Consider the following 18,572-nt stretch of genomic DNA (forward strand, 5'->3'; position numbering starts at 1 on the left):
CTGGGGCGAAGATTTTACCCTCCAACAGAACAACGACATTAAGCACACAGCCAAGCCAACGCAGGAGTGGCTTCGGGACAGGTCTCTGAATGTCATTAAGTGGCCCAGCCAGAGCCCAGACTTGAACCCGGTCGAACATCTCTGGAGAGACCTGAAAATAGCTGTGCAGTGACGCTCCCCATCCAACCTGACAGAGCTTGAGAGGATCTGCAGAGAAGAATGGGAGAAACTCCCCAAAAACAGGTGTGCCAAGCTTGTAGCGTCATACCCAAGAAGACTTGAGGCTGTAATCGCTCCCAAAGGTGCTTCAACAAAGTACTGAGTAAAGAGTCTGAATACTTATGTAAATGTCATATTTCCGTTGTATTTAAAAAAATATATGTTTGCAAAAATAAAATGAACTGTTTTTGCTTCATCAAATCAAATGTATTTATATAGCCCTTCGTACATCAGCTGATATCTCCAAGTGCTGTACAGAAACCCAGCCTAAAACCCCAAACAGCAAGCAATGCAGGTGTAGAAGCACGGTGGCTAGGGGAAACTCCTTAGAAAGGCCAGAACCTAGGAAGAAACCTAGAGAGGAACCAGGCTATGTGGGGTGGCCAGTCCTCTTCTGGCTGTGCCAGGTGGAGATTATAACAGAACATGGCCAAGATGTTCAAATGTTCATAAATGACCGGCATGGTCCAATAATAATAAGGCAGAACAGTTGAAACTGGAGCAGCAGCACAGCCAGGTGGACTGGGGACAGCAAGGAGTCATCATGTCAGGTAGTCCTGAGGCATGGTCCTAGGGCTCAGGTCCTCCGAGAGAGAGAAAGAAAGAGAGAATTAGAGAGAGCACACTTAAATTCACACAGGACACTGAATAGGACAGGAGAACTACTCCGGATATAACAAACTGACCCTAGCCCCCCCGACACAAACTACTGCAGCATAAATACTTATAGGTGTCATTAGGGTATTGTGTGTAGCTTGATGAGGGGAAAAAAAACTATTTAATCCATTTTAACAGTGTAACAAAATGTGGATCAAGTCAAGGGGGCGGCAGGTAGCCTAGTGGTTAGAGCGTTGGACTAGTAACTGAAAGGTTGCTGGATCAAATCCCCGAGCTGACAAGGTAAAAATCTGTTGTTCTGCCCCTGAACAGGCAGTTAACTGTTCCTAGGCTGTCATTGTAAGTAAGAATTTGTTCTTAACTGACTAAAGGTTAAATATAATAATTATTATTATTATTTCCGAATGCACTGTTTATATGTTACATAGTCTCCAGGCCACAGTCAAACCAGTACCAGTCAAAGGTTTGGACACCTACTCATTAATTTTAGATTTTAGATTCTTCAAAGTAGTTACACTGTGCCTTGATGACAGCTTTGCACACTCTTGGCATTCTCTCAACCAGCTTCACGAGGTAGTCACGTGGAATGCATTTCAATTAAAAGGCGTGCCTTGTTAAACGTTCATTTGAAGGAATTTCTTTGCGTAATGCATTTTAGCCAATCAGTTGTTTGACAAGGTAGGCGTGGTATACAGAAGATAGCCCTATTTGGTAAACGACCAAGTCCATATTATGGCAAGAACAGCTCAAATAAGCAAAGAGAAATGACAGTCCATCATTACTTCAACACATGAATGTCAGTCAATCAGGAAAATTTCCAGACCTTTGAAAGTTTCAAGTGTAGTGTTTTTCAAGTGCAGTCACAAAACCATCAAGCACTATGATGAAACTGGCTCTCACGAGGACCACCACAGGAAAGGAAGACCCAGAGTTACCTCTGCTGCAGAGGAGAAGTTCATTAGAGTTACCAGCCTCAGAAATTACAGCCCAAATAAATGCTTCACAGAGTTCAAGTAACAGACACATCTCAACATCAACTGTTCAGAGGAGACTGTGTGAATCAGATCTTTATTTGCTGCAAAGAAACCACTACTAAAGGATACCAATAAGAAGAGACTTGCTTTGACCAAGAAACACGAGCAATGAGCATTAGACCGGTGGAAATTTGTCCTTTGGTCTGGAGTCCAAATGTGACATTTTTGGTTCCAACCGTGGTGTCTTTGTGAGATGCAGAGTAGATGAACGGATGATCTCTGCATGTGTGGTTCCCACCGTGAAGCATGGAGGAGGAGGTGTGATGGTGTGTGGCTGCTTTGCTGCTGACACTGTCAGTGATTTATTTAGAATTCAAGGCACACTTAACCAGCATGGCTACCACAGCATTCTTCAGTGATACGTCATCCCATCTGGTTTGGGCTTAGTGGGACTTTCATTTGTTTTCAACAGGACAATGACCCAACACACCTCCAGGCTGTGTAAGGGCTATTTGACCAAGAAGGAGAGTGATGGAGTGCTGCATCAGATTACCTGGCTTCCACAATCACCTGACCTCAACCCAATTGAGATGGTTTGGGATGAGTTGGACTGCAGAGTGAAGGAAAAGCAGCCAACAAGTGCTCAGTATATGTGGGAACTCCTTCAAGACGGTTGGAAAAGCATTCCAGGTGAAGCTGGTTGAGGGAATGCCAAGCGTGTGCAAAGCTGTCACCAAGGCAAAGGGTTGTTTAAGAGTTTAAAAAAAACTTGAATGAGTAGGTGTGTCAACTTTTAAGACTTTTAAAGATAAGAGCATCTGCTAAATGACTCACGACTGTAAATTGCTCTAGATTACAGCATCTGCTAAATGACTAAAATGTCAACGTAATTAGATCACCGCAACAGTGAAGATGTCACTCGGGTTGTGTGCTAGTAAACAAACACCACAGGACTGAGGACGTGATGGGCCTGGGGACTTCTGTAATGTGATTGGCCTGGGGACTTCTGTAATGTGATTGCCCTGGGGACTTCTGTAATGTGATTGGCCTGGGGACTTCTCTAATGTGGTTGGCCTGGGGACTTCTGTAATGTGATGGGCCTGGGGACTTCTGTAATGTGATTGGCCTGGGGACTTCTGTAATGTGATTGGCCTGGGGACTTCTGTAATGTGATTGACCTAATGCTTGGACGCTACTGTAATGTGATGGGCCTGGGGACTACCGTAATGTGACGGGCCTGGGGACTACCGTAATGTGACGGGCCTGGGGACTACCGTAATGTGACGGGCCTGGGGACTACCTTAATGTGATGGGTCTGGTGACTACCGTATTGTGACAGGTCTGGGGACTACCGTAATGTGACAGGGCTGGGGACTACCATACTGTGACGGGCCTGGGGTCTTCTGTAATATGATTGGCCTGGGGACGTCTGTGATGTGATTGGCCTGGGGACTTCTGTGATGTGATTGGCCTGGGGACTTCTGTGATGTGATTGGCCTGGGGACTTTTGTAATGTGATTGACCTAATGCTTGGACGCTACTGTAATGTGATGGGCCTGGGGACTACCGTAATGTGACGGGCCTGGAGACTACCGTAATATGACGGGCTTGGGGACTACCGTAATGTCATTGGCCTGGGGACAACTGTAATGTGATTGGCCTGGGGACTTCTGTAATGTGATTGGCCTGGGGACTTCTGTAATGTGATTGGCCTGGGGACTTCTGTAATGTGATTGGCCTGGGGACTACCGTAATGTGACGGGCCTGGGGTCTTCTGTAATATGATTGGCCTGGGGACGTCTGTGATGTGATTGGCCTGGGGACTTCTGTGATGTGATTGGCCTGGGGACTTCTGTGATGTGATTGGCCTGGGGACTTTTGTAATGTGATTGACCTAATGCTTGGACGCTACTGTAATGTGATGGGCCTGGGGACTACCGTAATGTGACGGGCCTGGGGACTACCGTAATGTGACGGGCCTGGGGACTACCATAATGTGACGGGCCTGGGGACTACCTTAATGTGATGGGTCTGGTGACTACCGTATTGTGACAGGTCTGGGGACTACCGTAATGTGACAGGGCTGGGGACTACCATACTGTGACGGGCCTGGGGACTACCGTAATGTGATTGACCTGGGGACTACCGTAATCTGACGGGCCTGGGGACTACCGTAATATGACGGGCCTGGGGACTACCGTAATGTGATTGTCCTGGGGACTACCGTAATATGACGGGCCTGGGGACTACCGTAATGTGATTGTCCTGGGGACTACCGTAATATGACGGGCCTGGGGACTACCGTAATGTGATTGTCCTGGGGACTACCGTAATATGACGGGCCTGGGGACTTCTGTATTGTGATTGGCCTGGGGACTTCTGTAATGTGATGGGCCTGGGGACTTCTATAATGTGATTGGCCTGGGGACTACCGTAATGTGACGGGCATGGGGACTACCGTACTGTGATGGGCCTGGGGACTACGTAATGTGATTGACCTGGGGACTACCGTAATGTGATGGGCCTGGGGACTACCGTAATGTGACGGGCCTGGGGACTACCGTAATGTGACAGGCCTGGGGACTACCGTAATGTGACGGGCCTGGGGACTACCGTGATGTGACGGGCCTGGGGACTACCGTAATGTGACAGGCCTGGGGACTACCGTAATGTGATGGGCCTGGGGACTACCGTAATGTGACGGGCCTGGAGACTACCGTAATATGACGGGCTTGGGGACTACCGTAATGTCATTGGCCTGGGGACAACTGTAATGTGATTGGCCTGGGGACTTCTGTAATGTGATTGGCCTGGGGACTTCTGTAATGTGATTGGCCTGGGGACTACCGTAATGTGACGGGCCTGGGGTCTTCTGTAATATGATTGGCCTGGGGACGTCTGTGATGTGATTGGCCTGGGGACTTCTGTGATGTGATTGGCCTGGGGACTTCTGTGATGTGATTGGCCTGGGGACTTTTGTAATGTGACTGGCCTGGGGACTACCGTAATGTGACGGGCCTGGGGACTACCGTAATGTGATGGGCCTGGGGACTACCGTAATGTGATGGGCCTGGGGACTACATATGACGGGCCTGGGGACTACCGTAATGTGATTGGCCTGGGGACTACATATGACGGGCCTGGGGACTACCGTAATGTGATGGGCCTGGGGACTACCGTAATGTGACGGGCCTGGGGACTACCGTAATGTGATGGGCCTGGGGACTACCGTAATGTGATGGGCCTGGGGACTACATATGACGGGCCTGGGGACTACCGTAATGTGATTGGCCTGGGGACTACATATGACGGGCCTGGGGACTACCGTAATGTGATTGGCCTGGGGACTACCGTAATGTGATTGGCCTGGGGACTACCGTAATGTGATTGGCCTGGGGACTACCGTAATGTGATTGGCCTGGGGACTTCTGTAATGTGACTGGTCTGGGGACTACCGTAATGTGACGGGCCTGGGAACTACCGTAATGTGACGTTTCTGGGGACTACCGTAATGTGACTGGCCTGGGGACTACCGTAATGTGACTGGCCTGGGGACTACCGTAATGTGACGGGCCTGGGGACTACCGTAATGTGATGGGCCTGGGGACTACATATGACGGGCCTGGGGACTACCGTAATGTGATTGGCCTGGGGACTACCGTAATGTGATTGGCCTGGGGACTACCGTAATGTGATTGGCCTGGGGACTTCTGTAATGTGACTGGTCTGGGGACTACCGTAATGTGATGGGCCTGGGGACTACCGTAATGTGACGGGCAGAGCATAAAATGAACACCCGATACCTGCCAAGTGCGGGTATGTTTTGGCATTGTGGGTAAGATGTTTATTCCACCAGCCACGTTGGCAGGTGGTCGGAGCTCCACAGAGCATTTCACTCGTATTTGTGAATAAAAATAGTCAAGTATGATCACATTTATAGTAAAATAAATGTGTCAGTAGCTGTTTTCCAAAAGTATTTCTGCCGATATTTGTTTCACAGCTGGTAAATTTATCACACACAGTCAAAGAACTACGAATCCTATATCGCCTATCCCACAGTACACTGCAACATTTCCTGGATAGGGTCTGTGCGCATGTGAAGAGCTGGTTTGTGTGCTGTAATTTTAGCGGCAAAAATATATTTTTGTTGATTTTTTAAAATCTACCTACCACAGTGGCTAGTGGCCCGAAAAGTAAAATGTATGTCCTGGTGACAGGTGACATAAAGGAAACGGTGGCATATATTCTCCTAACGTATTGCACAAGTTGACTGCTGGTATTTACTTTAAAAGTAGCTTCAAATATTCACATGTATTAAAAAAAAATAAAAGTCAAAGAAATAGTTTGAACGGTAAAAACCATCCCAATACCATGGTATAACTGCCCACGTCTTTTTGACAAATCAGAAGTTTCAGAAATAACATACTTTTTAGTTATTGGCAAACATGCATATCAACTATATGTTTAATGTTTATGTTTAATTAATATGCTTTTATACATTTTTGGTGTGAAACCTCTTTAATTTTAAACGTGATTCATAGGAACTGTACAAACACTGTCCCAATTGAGTGATTTTATTAAGGGATGTCATATGAAGACCTCAAACACCCTGTTTCCTGTTTCCTGATATGACTCTAGTATACCTTGATAAATAGGTTAGATTGTGTGATTTGTGTAAACTAGCCTGAGTGTCAGTCTTCTTGTGGCATAATGCCAACAGAGTGAAGGATGGTGGCTGACTGGCACTCAGGCTAGTGTACACAAACCTTCACCTACATAGAAAGTTATTATACAGAATGTATTGTACACATTGTTATGGTGGAGTCGGGTCATAAACTGATGTGAGACGACTGACACGGTTTTCAAAACGTCCATTTTCATCCACAGAATCGTTACGCTGGTCACTCAAGAGGAGCCCAGAGGACTGGGAAAGAGATGAAGGTAATTTTTAAATGGTTATTTTTAAAATCTCTTTTACTGTGGAGAAGCAACTTGCCGTGTCTTCACAGATCATTTGCATGTCTGAAAAGACCATTGTGTGTATTTGTGAAGTTTGATGATAAATGTGTGCACGGGCAGTAATTCATGAAGTAAAATCCTTTTACCACTGTGGACTAAGTAGACTTGAAATTCATGAAATATATGAGATTTTCTGTACATTTTGTAACTTTTTAGCCATTAGTTCTGAAAGCAATGCCAAGATCCTAAAAGGGCCCCTGAAAACGGTGCAACAATTGTGTACAAACGTCATTGCTCTCGAGCCCCTGCAGCTGTGGACAAAGACAGTAAAAATAAACTCTGTGGTTGTGGGTTCACCCTACAACCTCATTGGACAATGCTGTGCCAATCGAATCCCCACTCCCACTTTAAGCTTGCAACCTCATTGGACATCATTCTTCCGGCCAATCAACATTGTCCCTCAGGTTTAGTTGTGGCTAGTTCATGTTGTACAGACAGGGAGGAGCCTCTTGTGATATGGATACATTTCAATGTTTTATACATATATATATATATATGTAATAATGACAATTACAACAATGAATGAACAATGAACACTTTTATTTTAACTTAATTTAATACATCAATAAAATCCATTTAGTCTCAAATAAATAATGAAACATGTTCAATTTGGTTTAAATAATGCAAAAACAAAGTGTTGGAGAAGAACGTAAAAGTGCAATATGTGCCATGTAAGAAAGCTAACGTTTCAGTTCCTTGCTCAGAACATGAGAACATATGAAAGCTGGTGGTTCCTTTTAACATGAGTCTTCAATATTCCAAGGTAAGAGGTTTTAGGTTGTAGTTATTATAGGAATTATAGGACTATTTCTCTCTATACCATTAGTATTTCATATGCCTTTGACTATTGGATGTTCTAATAGGTACTTTAGTATTGCCAGCCTAATCTCGGGAGATGATAGGCTTGAAGTCATAAACAGCACTGTGCTTCATGCATTGCGAAGAGCTGTTTGAATGAATGCTTACGAGCCTGCTGCTGCCTACCACCGCTCAGTCAGACTGCTCTATCAAATCATAGACTTAATTATAATATAATAACACACAGAAATACGAGCCTTTGGTCATTAATATGGTCAAATCCAGACACTATCCATTTCGTAAACAAAACTTTTATTCTTTCAGTGAAATACGGAACCGTTCTGTATTTTATCTAACGGGTGGTATCCCTAAGTCTAAATATTGCTTTTAGATTGCACAACCTTCAATGTATGTCATAATTACGTAACATTATTGCAAATTAGTTTGCAACTAGCCAGGTGGCCCAAACTGTTGCATATACCCTGACTCTGCGTTCATTGAACGCAAGAGAAGTGACACATTTTCTCTAGTTTAATATTGCCTGCTAAGATTAATTTATTTTAACTAAATATGCAGTTTTAAAGAATATACACTTCTGTATATTGATTTTAAGAAAGGCATTGATGTATTGATTCGTGCAACGATTTTAGCAAATGCTCTTTTGTTTGGCGAAGTTGGCTGTCTTTGTTAGGAAGAAAGTTTTCACACAGTTCGCAACGAGCCAGGTGGCCCAAACTGCTGCATATACCCTGACTCTGTTGCACAGAACGCAAGAGAAGTGACACAATTTCTCTAGTTAAAATAAATTCATGTTAGCAGGCAGTATTAACTAAATATGCAGGTTTAAAAATACAGTGCCTTGCGAAAGTATTCGGCCCCCTTGAACTTTGCGACCTTTTGCCACATTTCAGGCTTCAAACATAAAGATATAAAACTGTATTTTTTTGTGAAGAATCAACAACAAGTGGGACACAATCATGAAGTGGAACGGCATTTATTGGATATTTCAAACTTTTTTAACAAATCAAAAACTGAAAAATTGGGCCGGGGAGGATCTGGGGATTCTACTGGGCTGTTTGTGGGGAGGATCTGGGGATTCTACTGGGCTATTTGTGGGGAGGATCTGGGGATTCTACTGGGCTATTTGTAGGGAGGATCTGGGGATTCTACTGGGCTATTTGTGGGGAGGATCTGGGGATTCTACCGGGCTATTTGTGGGGAGGATCTGGGGATTCTACCGGGCTATTTGTGGGGTGGGGAGGATCTGGGGATTCTACTGTATTTTCTAGTTTATATACCACTCTGTTGTAGCTTGTACTTTGTGTTGTGACTGACAGCCTCTCCTGTTGTTTCTATGGTAACCTTCTCTGCAGACTTTTGCCTACCTGCAGGATATGTCCCAGTTTCTTGTTGGTGTCTGATATGAGAGTAAAAGGAGTGAGTTTAATATGGAGAACGATAGGTCTGTCATTTTTGGATATTACATTGTGAGTGGGGGCAATCGGCAACTTATGTGACATGTATGATGTGAGTAGAGCTGCTCGGTTTCTTTACTCGGTGTGAAATAATGTTGAAACGATTCTCCGTTCTCACAAGATGCTCACATGGAACAGAAAACAGACTAGTACCGTTGCTGAATTTATTGTATTCCATTTCAAGCATCGTACCAGCGTTAATGAAATGAATGAGTTAAATAAAGGTTATATAAAATAATGAAATGAATAACAACACATTTTCCGCATTTCTTATCATGTGGAAAAAGGTCTGAACATAGTCATGCCATTGCCAAGGTAACCCCTGGTGGGTTAGTCGTAGTGAGTGGTGTTGAAATGACTCCAGCCTAGTGGACAAAGAGCACATTTCATCCTTGAGAACCTCTATGGAATGGAAGGAGGGATTCAGCTAGGGCTGTGGTGGTCACGTTAACTGACCGTTAATTAACAAACACATTTAGCATCTCCTGGCTTCGCACACAGCCTACAAGCCACTGATTCTGACCTTTTGGAACATCTACATTTAAAATAAGTATAGTAAATCCATGGTTTATTTTAGACTGTTGTGAAGAATCATGATAAGAAAATGTAGTCTATTCCAGATGAAGCAGAATAGCTCTGAGTAGTCCTGATGTGGCTATGGCAAATGGCTGTTGCTGGCGCGGCAGGGTAGCCTAGTGGTTAGAGCGTTGGACTAGTAACCGGAAGGTTGCAAGTTCAAACCCCTGAGCTGACAAGTCTGACAAATCTGTCGTTCGTCATTGAAAATAAGAATTTGTTCTTAAACTGACTTGCCGAGTTAAATAAAGGTAAAATAGAATACTTAATTTACCAACTGATTCATGAACCTGATCCTCACACCAACGAGATCTAGGATCCAAATTCACCGTGTCTGCCTTAGGGCTGGGCGGTATACCGTATTTTATGATATACAGGTGTTGATGCAGGGGACCGGTTTGGGTTTTAACTATACCGGTATTACTATACCGTTTGAATGTTTTTTTTGTTAAATGTTAAATACGCCATGTGTAATGTCCATTTTTATAGTTTAACTTCACTACTTGAGTTCTCTCTTGCCGCTCTTTCTCTCCGTGCCACTTTCCACACAGTCCAAGCCACGCCACGTCACTCAAGGATGTTCCTCAACCACGAGACACCTGCGTTCAGTCTGCATGGTCAATGCAGCATGTTGATGACAACAATGTTGTTTTCACTTTGTTTCTTAATATAAATCCACCAGCGTTCTATAATGACACTATTAGCTTATGTTTCTAACATCAGCAAACAGCTAGTTTGTCTTTTTTCTTAGCAAGTTACCCTAAATCTTGTGACGCTAATTGTTAGCTGCTAATGCTAATACATGTTCTGAGTAAGAGCAAACGTAGCTAACTAATACAGCCTGATAATACCAGTGATGGTGTAGACCTAAATTAGCATTTTGTTTGTGCAACAGTATTTTTTTAAATCAAAGAGGAATATGCAAAGCAAGAATATGTTAGCGACATGAAGTAGCTAAGAGAACATGCAATGTAGCCAAAGCTTGTAGAGTCCCCTAGGAAACACTTATCAACACTTTAGTTCCTACCCTGTCACAATAACTCCTCCCTGGCATTTAATTTGTTGTCATCTCAAACAACACTCTATTCAAAGTGCCCGCTGTTATATTCTAACTTTAGAATTAGAATAGTCATTCTATATCCATGATTCCAACAGTTTTGCTCTAATTCGCAAGTCAAATCGCAATTGCGATATTTGGTGGTTAAAAATAAGCCCTAGATGATTTGCCCATATCGTGCAGCCCTACGTGGCAGTGTGGAAATGATCTCAATTGAGCAGTGGTGTAAAGTACTTACTTAAAAATACTTTCAAGTACTACTTAAGTCTAATTTTTGGTATCTTACCTTACTATTTTTTTATATTTTTGACAACTTTTACTTCGCTACATTCCTAAAGAAAATACTGTACCTTTTACTCCATACATTTTCCCAGATACCGAAAGTAGTCGTTACATTTTGAATGCTTAGCAGGGCATGAAAATGGTCCAATTCACACACTTGTCAAGAGAACATCCCTGGTCATCTCCTGCCTCTGGTGTGGCGGACTGACTAAACACATATGCTTTGTTTGTAAATTATGTCTGAGTGTTGGAGTGTTCCCCTGGCTATCTGTAATGATGTCTGAGTGTTGGAGTGTTCCCCTGGCTATCTGTAATGATGTCTGAGTGTTGGAGTGTTCCCCTGGCTATCTGTAATGATGTCTGAGTGTTGGAGTGTTCCCCTGGCTATCTGTAATGATGTCTGAGTGTTGGAGTGTTCCCCTGGCTATCCGTAATGATGTCTGAGTGTTGGAGTGTTCCCCTGGCTATCCGTAATGATGTCTGAGTGTTGGAGTGTGCCCCTGGCTATCTGTAATGATGTCTGAGTGTTGGAGTGTTCCCCTGGCTATCTGTAATGATGTCTGAGTGTTGGAGTGTGCCCCTGGCTATCTGTAATGATGTCTGAGTGTTGGAGTGTGCCCCTGGCTATCTGTAATGATGTCTGAGTGTTGGAGTGTGCCCCTGGCTATCTGTAATGATGTCTGAGTGTTGGAGTGTGCCCCTGGCTATCCGTAATGATGTCTGAGTGTTGGAGTGTTCCCCTGGCTATCTGTAATGATGTCTGAGTGTTGGAGTGTGCCCCTGGCTATCTGTAATGATGTCTGAGTGTTGGAGTGTTCCCCTGGCTATCTGTAATGATGTCTGAGTGTTGGAGTGTTCCCCTGGCTATCCGTAATGATGTCTGAGTGTTGGAGTGTTCCCCTGGCTATCTGTAATGATGTCTGAGTGTTGGAGTGTTCCCCTGGCTATCTGTAATGATGTCTGAGTGTTGGAGTGTTCCCCTGGCTATCTGTAATGATGTCTGAGTGTTGGAGTGTTCCCCTGGCTATCTGTAATGATGTCTGAGTGTTGGAGTGTTCCCCTGGCTATCTGTAATGATGTCTGAGTGTTGGAGTGTTCCCCTGGCTATCTGTAATGATGTCTCAGTGTTGGAGTGTTCCCCTGGCTATCTGTAATGATGTCTCAGTGTTGGAGTGTTCCCCTGGCTATCTGTAGATGATGTCTGAGTGTTGGAGTGTTCCCCTGGCTATCTGTAATGATGTCTGAGTGTTGGAGTGTTCCCCTGGCTATCTGTAATGATGTCTGAGTGTTGGAGTGTGCCCCTGGCTATCTGTAATGATGTCTGAGTGTTGGAGTGTGCCCCTGGCTATCTGTAATGATGTCTGAGTGTTGGAGTGTTCCCCTGGCTATCTGTAATGATGTCTGAGTGTTGGAGTGTGCCCCTGGCTGTCTGTAATGATGTCTGAGTGTTGGAGTGTGCCCCTGGCTATCTGTAATGATGTCTCAGTGTTGGAGTGTTCCCCTGGCTATCTGTAATGATGTCTGAGTGTTGGAGTGTTCCCCTGGCTATCTGTAATGATGTCTGAGTGTTGGAGTGTTCCCCTGGCTATCTGTAATGATGTCTGAGTGTTGGAGTGTTCCCCTGGCTATCTGTAATGATGTCTGAGTGTTGGAGTGTGCCCCTGGCTATCTGTAATGATGTCTGAGTGTTGGAGTGTTCCCCTGGCTATCTGTAATGATGTCTGAGTGTTGGAGTGTTCCCCTGGCTATCTGTAATGATGTCTGAGTGTTGGAGTGTTCCCCTGGCTATCTGTAATGATGTCTGAGTGTTGGAGTGTTCCCCTGGCTATCTGTAATGATGTCTGAGTGTTGGAGTGTTCCCCTGGCTATCTGTAATGATGTCTGAGTGTTGGAGTGTTCCCCTGGCTGTCTGTAATGATGTCTGAGTGTTGGAGTGTTCCCCTGGCTATCTGTAATGATGTCTGAGTGTTGGAGTGTTCCCCTGGCTATCTGTAATGATGTCTGAGTGTTGGAGTGTTCCCCTGGCTGTCTGTAATGATGTCTGAGTGTTGGAGTGTGCCCCTGGCTATCTGTAATGATGTCTCAGTGTTGGAGTGTTCCCCTGGCTATCTGTAATGATGTCTGAGTGTTGGAGTGTTCCCCTGGCTATCTGTAATGATGTCTGAGTGTTGGAGTGTTCCCCTGGCTATCTGTAATGATGTCTGAGTGTTGGAGTGTTCCCCTGGCTATCTGTAATGATGTCTGAGTGTTGGAGTGTTCCCCTGGCTATCTGTAATGATGTCTGAGTGTTGGAGTGTTCCCCTGGCTATCCGTAATGATGTCTGAGTGTTGGAGTGTTCCCCTGGCTATCTGTAATGATGTCTGAGTGTTCCCCTGGCTATCTGTAATGATGTCTGAGTGTTGGAGTGTGCCCCTGGCTATCTGTAATGATGTCTGAGTGTTGGAGTGTTCCCCTGGCTATCTGTAATGATGTCTGAGTGTTGGAGTGTGCCCCTGGCTATCTGTAATGATGTCTGAGTGTTGGAGTGTTCCCCTGGCTATCTGTAATGATGTCTGAGTGTTGGAGTGTTCCCCTGGCTATCTGTAATGATGTCTGAGTGTTGGAGTGTTCCCCTGGCTATCTGTAATGATGTCTGAGTGTTGGAGTGTGCCCCTGGCTGTCTGTAATGATGTCTGAGTGTTGGAGTGTTCCCCTGGCTATCTGTAATGATGTCTGAGTGTTGGAGTGTTCCCCTGGCTATCTGTAATGATGTCTGAGTGTTGGAGTGTTCCCCTGGCTATCTGTAATGATGTCTGAGTGTTGGAGTGTTCCCCTGGCTATCTGTAATGATGTCTGAGTGATGGAGTGTTCCCCTGGCTATCTGTAATGATGTCTGAGTGTTGGAGTGTTCCCCTGGCTATCTGTAATGATGTCTGAGTGATGGAGTGTTCCCCTGGCTATCCGTAATGATGTCTGAGTGTTGGAGTGTTCCCCTGGCTATCTGTAATGATGTCTGAGTGTTGGAGTGTTCCCCTGGCTATCTGTAATGATGTCTGAGTGTTGGAGTGTGCCCCTGGCTATCTGTAGATGATGTCTGAGTGTTGGAGTGTGCACCTGGCTATCCGTAATGATGTCTGAGTGTTGGAGTGTTCCCCTGGCTATCTGTAATGATGTCTGAGTGTTGGAGTGTTCCCCTGGCTATCTGTAATGATGTCTGAGTGTTGGAGTGTTCCCCTGGCTATCTGTAATGATGTCTGAGTGTTGGAGTTTGCCCCTGGCTATCTGTAATGATGTCTGAGTGTTGGAGTGTTCCCCTGGCTATCCGTAATGATGTCTGAGTGTTGGAGTGTTCCCCTGGCTATCTGTAATGATGTCTGAGTGTTGGAGTGTTCCCCTGGCTATCCGTAATGATGTCTGAGTGTTGGAGTGTGCCCCTGACTATCTGTAATGATGTCTGAGTGTTGGAGTTTGCCCCTGGCTATCTGTAATGATATCTGAGTGTTGGAGTGTTCCCCTGGCTATCTGTAAATGATGTCTGAGTGTTGGAGTGTTCCCCTGGCTATCTGTAATGATGTCTGAGTGTTGGAGTGTTCCCCTGGCTATCTGTAATGATGTCTGAGTGTTGGAGTGTTCCCCTGGCTATCTGTAATGATGTCTGAGTGTTGGAGTGTTCCCCTGGCTATCTGTAATGATGTCTGAGTGTTGGAGTGTTCCCCTGGCTATCTGTAATGATGTCTGAGTGTTGGAGTGTTCCCCTGACTATCTGTAATGATGTCTGAGTGTTGGAGTGTTCCCCTGGCTATCTATAAATAAAAACAATGAAATGGTGCCGCCTGGTTTGCTTAATATAAGGAATTTGAAATCATTTTTTACTTTTGATACTTAAGTATATTTTATCAATTACATTTATTTTTGATACTTAAGTGTATTTCAATCCAAATACTTGTAGTATTTTACTGGGTAACTTTTACTTGAGTAATTTTCTATTAACGTGTCTTTACTTATACTGTATTATTTTCAAGTATGAGAATTGGGTACTTTTTCCACCACTGCGATTGAGTGCAGGAAATGCAGAAATTATAAAAGTGCTGCCATTTTGTTTTGGTTGAAGTTGAATTGAACAATATAAACCAATCAGAATGGAGAAAGACCCATTGAAATCACTTAGAATGTATGTTGCCACCCCTAGGATCACTCACTACTCATAAAGCAACCTGGGATCACTCACTACTCATAAAGCACCCTGGGATCACTCACTACTCATAAAGCAACCTGGGATCACTCACTACTCATAAAGCACCCTGGGATCACTCACTACTCATAAAGCACCCTGGGATCACTCACTACTCATAAAGCACCCTGGGATCACTCACTACTCATAAAGCACCCTGGGATCACTCACTACTCATAAAGCACCCTGGGATCACTCACTACTCATAAAGCAACCTGGGATCACTCACTACTCATAAAGCACCCTGGGATCACTCACTACTCATAAAGCAACCTGGGATCACTCACTACTCATAAAGCACCCTGGGATCACTCACTACTCATAAAGCACCCTGGGATCACTCACTACTCATAAAGCACCCTGGGATCACTCACTACTCATAAAGCAACCTGGGATCACTCACTACTCATAAAGCACCCTGGGATCACTCACTACTCATAAAGCAACCCTGGGATCACTCACTACTCACAAAGCACCCTGGGATCACTCACTACTCACAAAGCACCCTGGGATCACTCACTACTCATAAAGCACCCTGGGATCACTCACTACTCATAAAGCAACCCTGGGATCACTCACTACTCATAAAGCACCCTGGGATCACTCACTACTCATAAAGCACCCTGGGATCACTCACTACTCATAAAGCAACCCTGGGATCACTCACTACTCATAAAGCACCCTGGGATCACTACTCACTACTCATAAAGCACCCTGGGATCACTCACTACTCATAAAGCACCCTGGGATCACTCACTACTCATAAAGCACCCTGGGATCACTCACTACTCATAAAGCACCCTGGGATCACTCACTACTCATAAAGCAACCTGGGATCACTCACTACTCATAAAATGTAGAACTTGTGTTATTCAAAAACCTTTTTTTTAAAGTACTGATTCAATATTTTGCGCATATCGCCTAGCCCTAGTCTGCCTTGACGTTCATAAAACTCCACGGAACCCCTCTTGCGCAGTGGAACCCAGAACGATATTTATCACTTGGTTACGATGCTGTCCTTTCAACACTACGATTCGAAGCTCAAATAGCTTAAAATAACTCTCAAGTTCTGTTGCCTACACCTAATAGTCGTCCTCGTTTTATAATTTTTACTATTATGATTATATTATTATTATTACTATTATTACTATTACTAGTATTATTACTATTGTTATTACAATTATTATTACTATTATTATTATTACTATTATACTTATTATTATTAGTTGTATTACTTTTATATATATTAGTAGCAGTAGTATTATACGTATTATTACTATTACTAGTATTACTATTATTATTATTATTATTATATGTAATATTGGTAGTAGTATTATACTTTTAATTACTATTATTCTTATTACTAGTATTACTGGTTGTATTATTATTACTATTACTATTATTATTATTACTGGTATTATTATTGGTATTATTACTAGTATTGTTATTATTACTACTATTAATATTATTACTAGTATTATTATTATTATTACCAGTATTATTATTGTTGTTATTATTATCATTACTGGTATTGTTATTATTATTATTACTATTATTATTATTATTACTATTATTATTATTATTATTGTTATTATTATCATTACCAGTATTATTATTATTACTGGTATTATTACTATTATTATTATTATTATTATTGTTGGTATTATTATTGTTATTATTATTGTTATTATTATCATTACTAGTATTATTATTATTACTGGTATTATTATTATTATTAATATTACTCGTATTATCATTGCTAGTATTGTTATTAATAGTTGTATTATTACTAGTATTATTATCATTGCTAGTATTATTATTATTGCTAGTATTGTTATTAATAGTAGTATTATTACTAGTATTATTATCATTGCTAGTATTATTATTATTACTAGTATTGTTATTTTTCTGAGTGTTATTATTATTATTATTACTAGAATTGTTATTATTATTATTATGAGTATTATCATTATTACTAGTATTATTATTAAGTATTACTATTGTGATTATTATTACGATTATATTACTATTAGTATTATTACTATTACTATTATTATTACTAGTATTACTATTATGATTTATTATTATTACTACAAAATAAATGATTATCACTACTCACAATGGTTCTGGTTTAGTTAGATCAAGGTTGAATCAATTTCTGGCAAGATCATAATGATTAATTAGTGTTTTACAGAACCAGATATAATAGGCCTATGTTACAGCAAAAAGTCTGTCATTTCTTATCTGTAGCTGAATAGTAACAAATCAAATCCTCATGCACCCAAAACTCAACAGCGCGCTCCACTAGGCCAGAGATATGCTTTGATTAAAACAACCTTTGCATACAAGAAAGGCTACTAGTTAACACCGTCTGATCACGAAACAGTCATTCAATAAGATTGAAATGCATATTTCTAGTGAAACTGATTGCGATCAAATAATTTTATGCAAAGGCCTATTCTACAGTGGTATTCAATAGGCTTCATCTGTCTGTACAAACGTTGAGAAATGATGTCATAATTCATTTTTATTGCTACCTCACCTAAACAAAATAGCACTACACCCCTAAAGGGAAAGTTGGCGCGTGAACAGTGCACCTTTCGGCTGCTGGGATTATTTTGGACAGGACGTGCAAAGATAAACAAATTTCTTCAAAAAGTAGGTTGACAATCAGATAAACATCATGACTGGTTGTGTTCATGCCACATACAAATGTTATTACTTTTTTTTACAGTTAAATGATGTCTTTGCTATAAAAACCAATGAAAAAAACTGTGCCCCCCTAAAGAAGTCAAATTCCTGGTTTAGCCCTGGCTAAGGCTACACACAGTAGGGCAAAAATATTACATCTACATGGAAGTTAAATATCAACATAATATTGTGTTGTGTAACTGTATACAAGCTCTGTCAGGTTGGATGGGGAGCGTTGCTGCACAGCTATTTTCAGGTCTCTCCAGAGATGTTAGATTGGGTTCAAGTCCGGGCTCTGATTGGGTCACTCAAGGGCATTTAGAGACTTGTCTAAAGCCACTCCTGCATTGTCTTGGCTGTGTGCTTAAGGTCATTGTCCTGTTGGAAGGTGAACCTGTTCACCTTTGCCTCGATCCTGACTAGTCTCCCAGTCCCTGCCACTGAAAACACCTCCACAGCATGATGCTGCCACCACCATGCTTCACTGTAGGGATTGTGCCATGTTTCTTCCAGATGTGACGCTTGGCATTCAGGCCAAATAGTTTAGTCTTGGTTTCATCATCAGGCCCTTCTCCCCTGATTGCTCAGTTTGGCGGGATGGCCAGCTCTAATAGGCTGACCACACCACTCGCGTTGCTTGCATTGCAAAATA

General features: G+C 42.7%; 1 protein-coding gene across 11 annotated transcripts in view; it reads left to right on the forward strand.

Moving 5' to 3' along the window:
* arid4b (AT-rich interaction domain 4B) overlaps nucleotides 1–18,572 on the forward strand; it is a 212,280-nt gene that overhangs the window by 11,598 nt on the left and 182,110 nt on the right. For all 11 annotated transcript variants that reach the window (XM_090201726.1, XM_090201728.1, XM_090201729.1 and 8 more), the window contains exon 2: nucleotides 6,699–6,752. In XM_090201726.1, coding sequence (XP_090057852.1) covers nucleotides 6,747–6,752 — 6 coding nt within the window. In that variant the 5' untranslated portion in view covers nucleotides 6,699–6,746. The remainder of the gene's footprint in view (nucleotides 1–6,698; nucleotides 6,753–18,572) is intronic.

This window comes from Oncorhynchus mykiss, chromosome 16 (genome assembly GCF_057628025.1).
Source record: "Oncorhynchus mykiss isolate SJ-2025 chromosome 16, ASM5762802v1, whole genome shotgun sequence".
In the NCBI taxonomy this organism is placed as follows: Eukaryota; Metazoa; Chordata; class Actinopteri; order Salmoniformes; family Salmonidae; genus Oncorhynchus; species Oncorhynchus mykiss.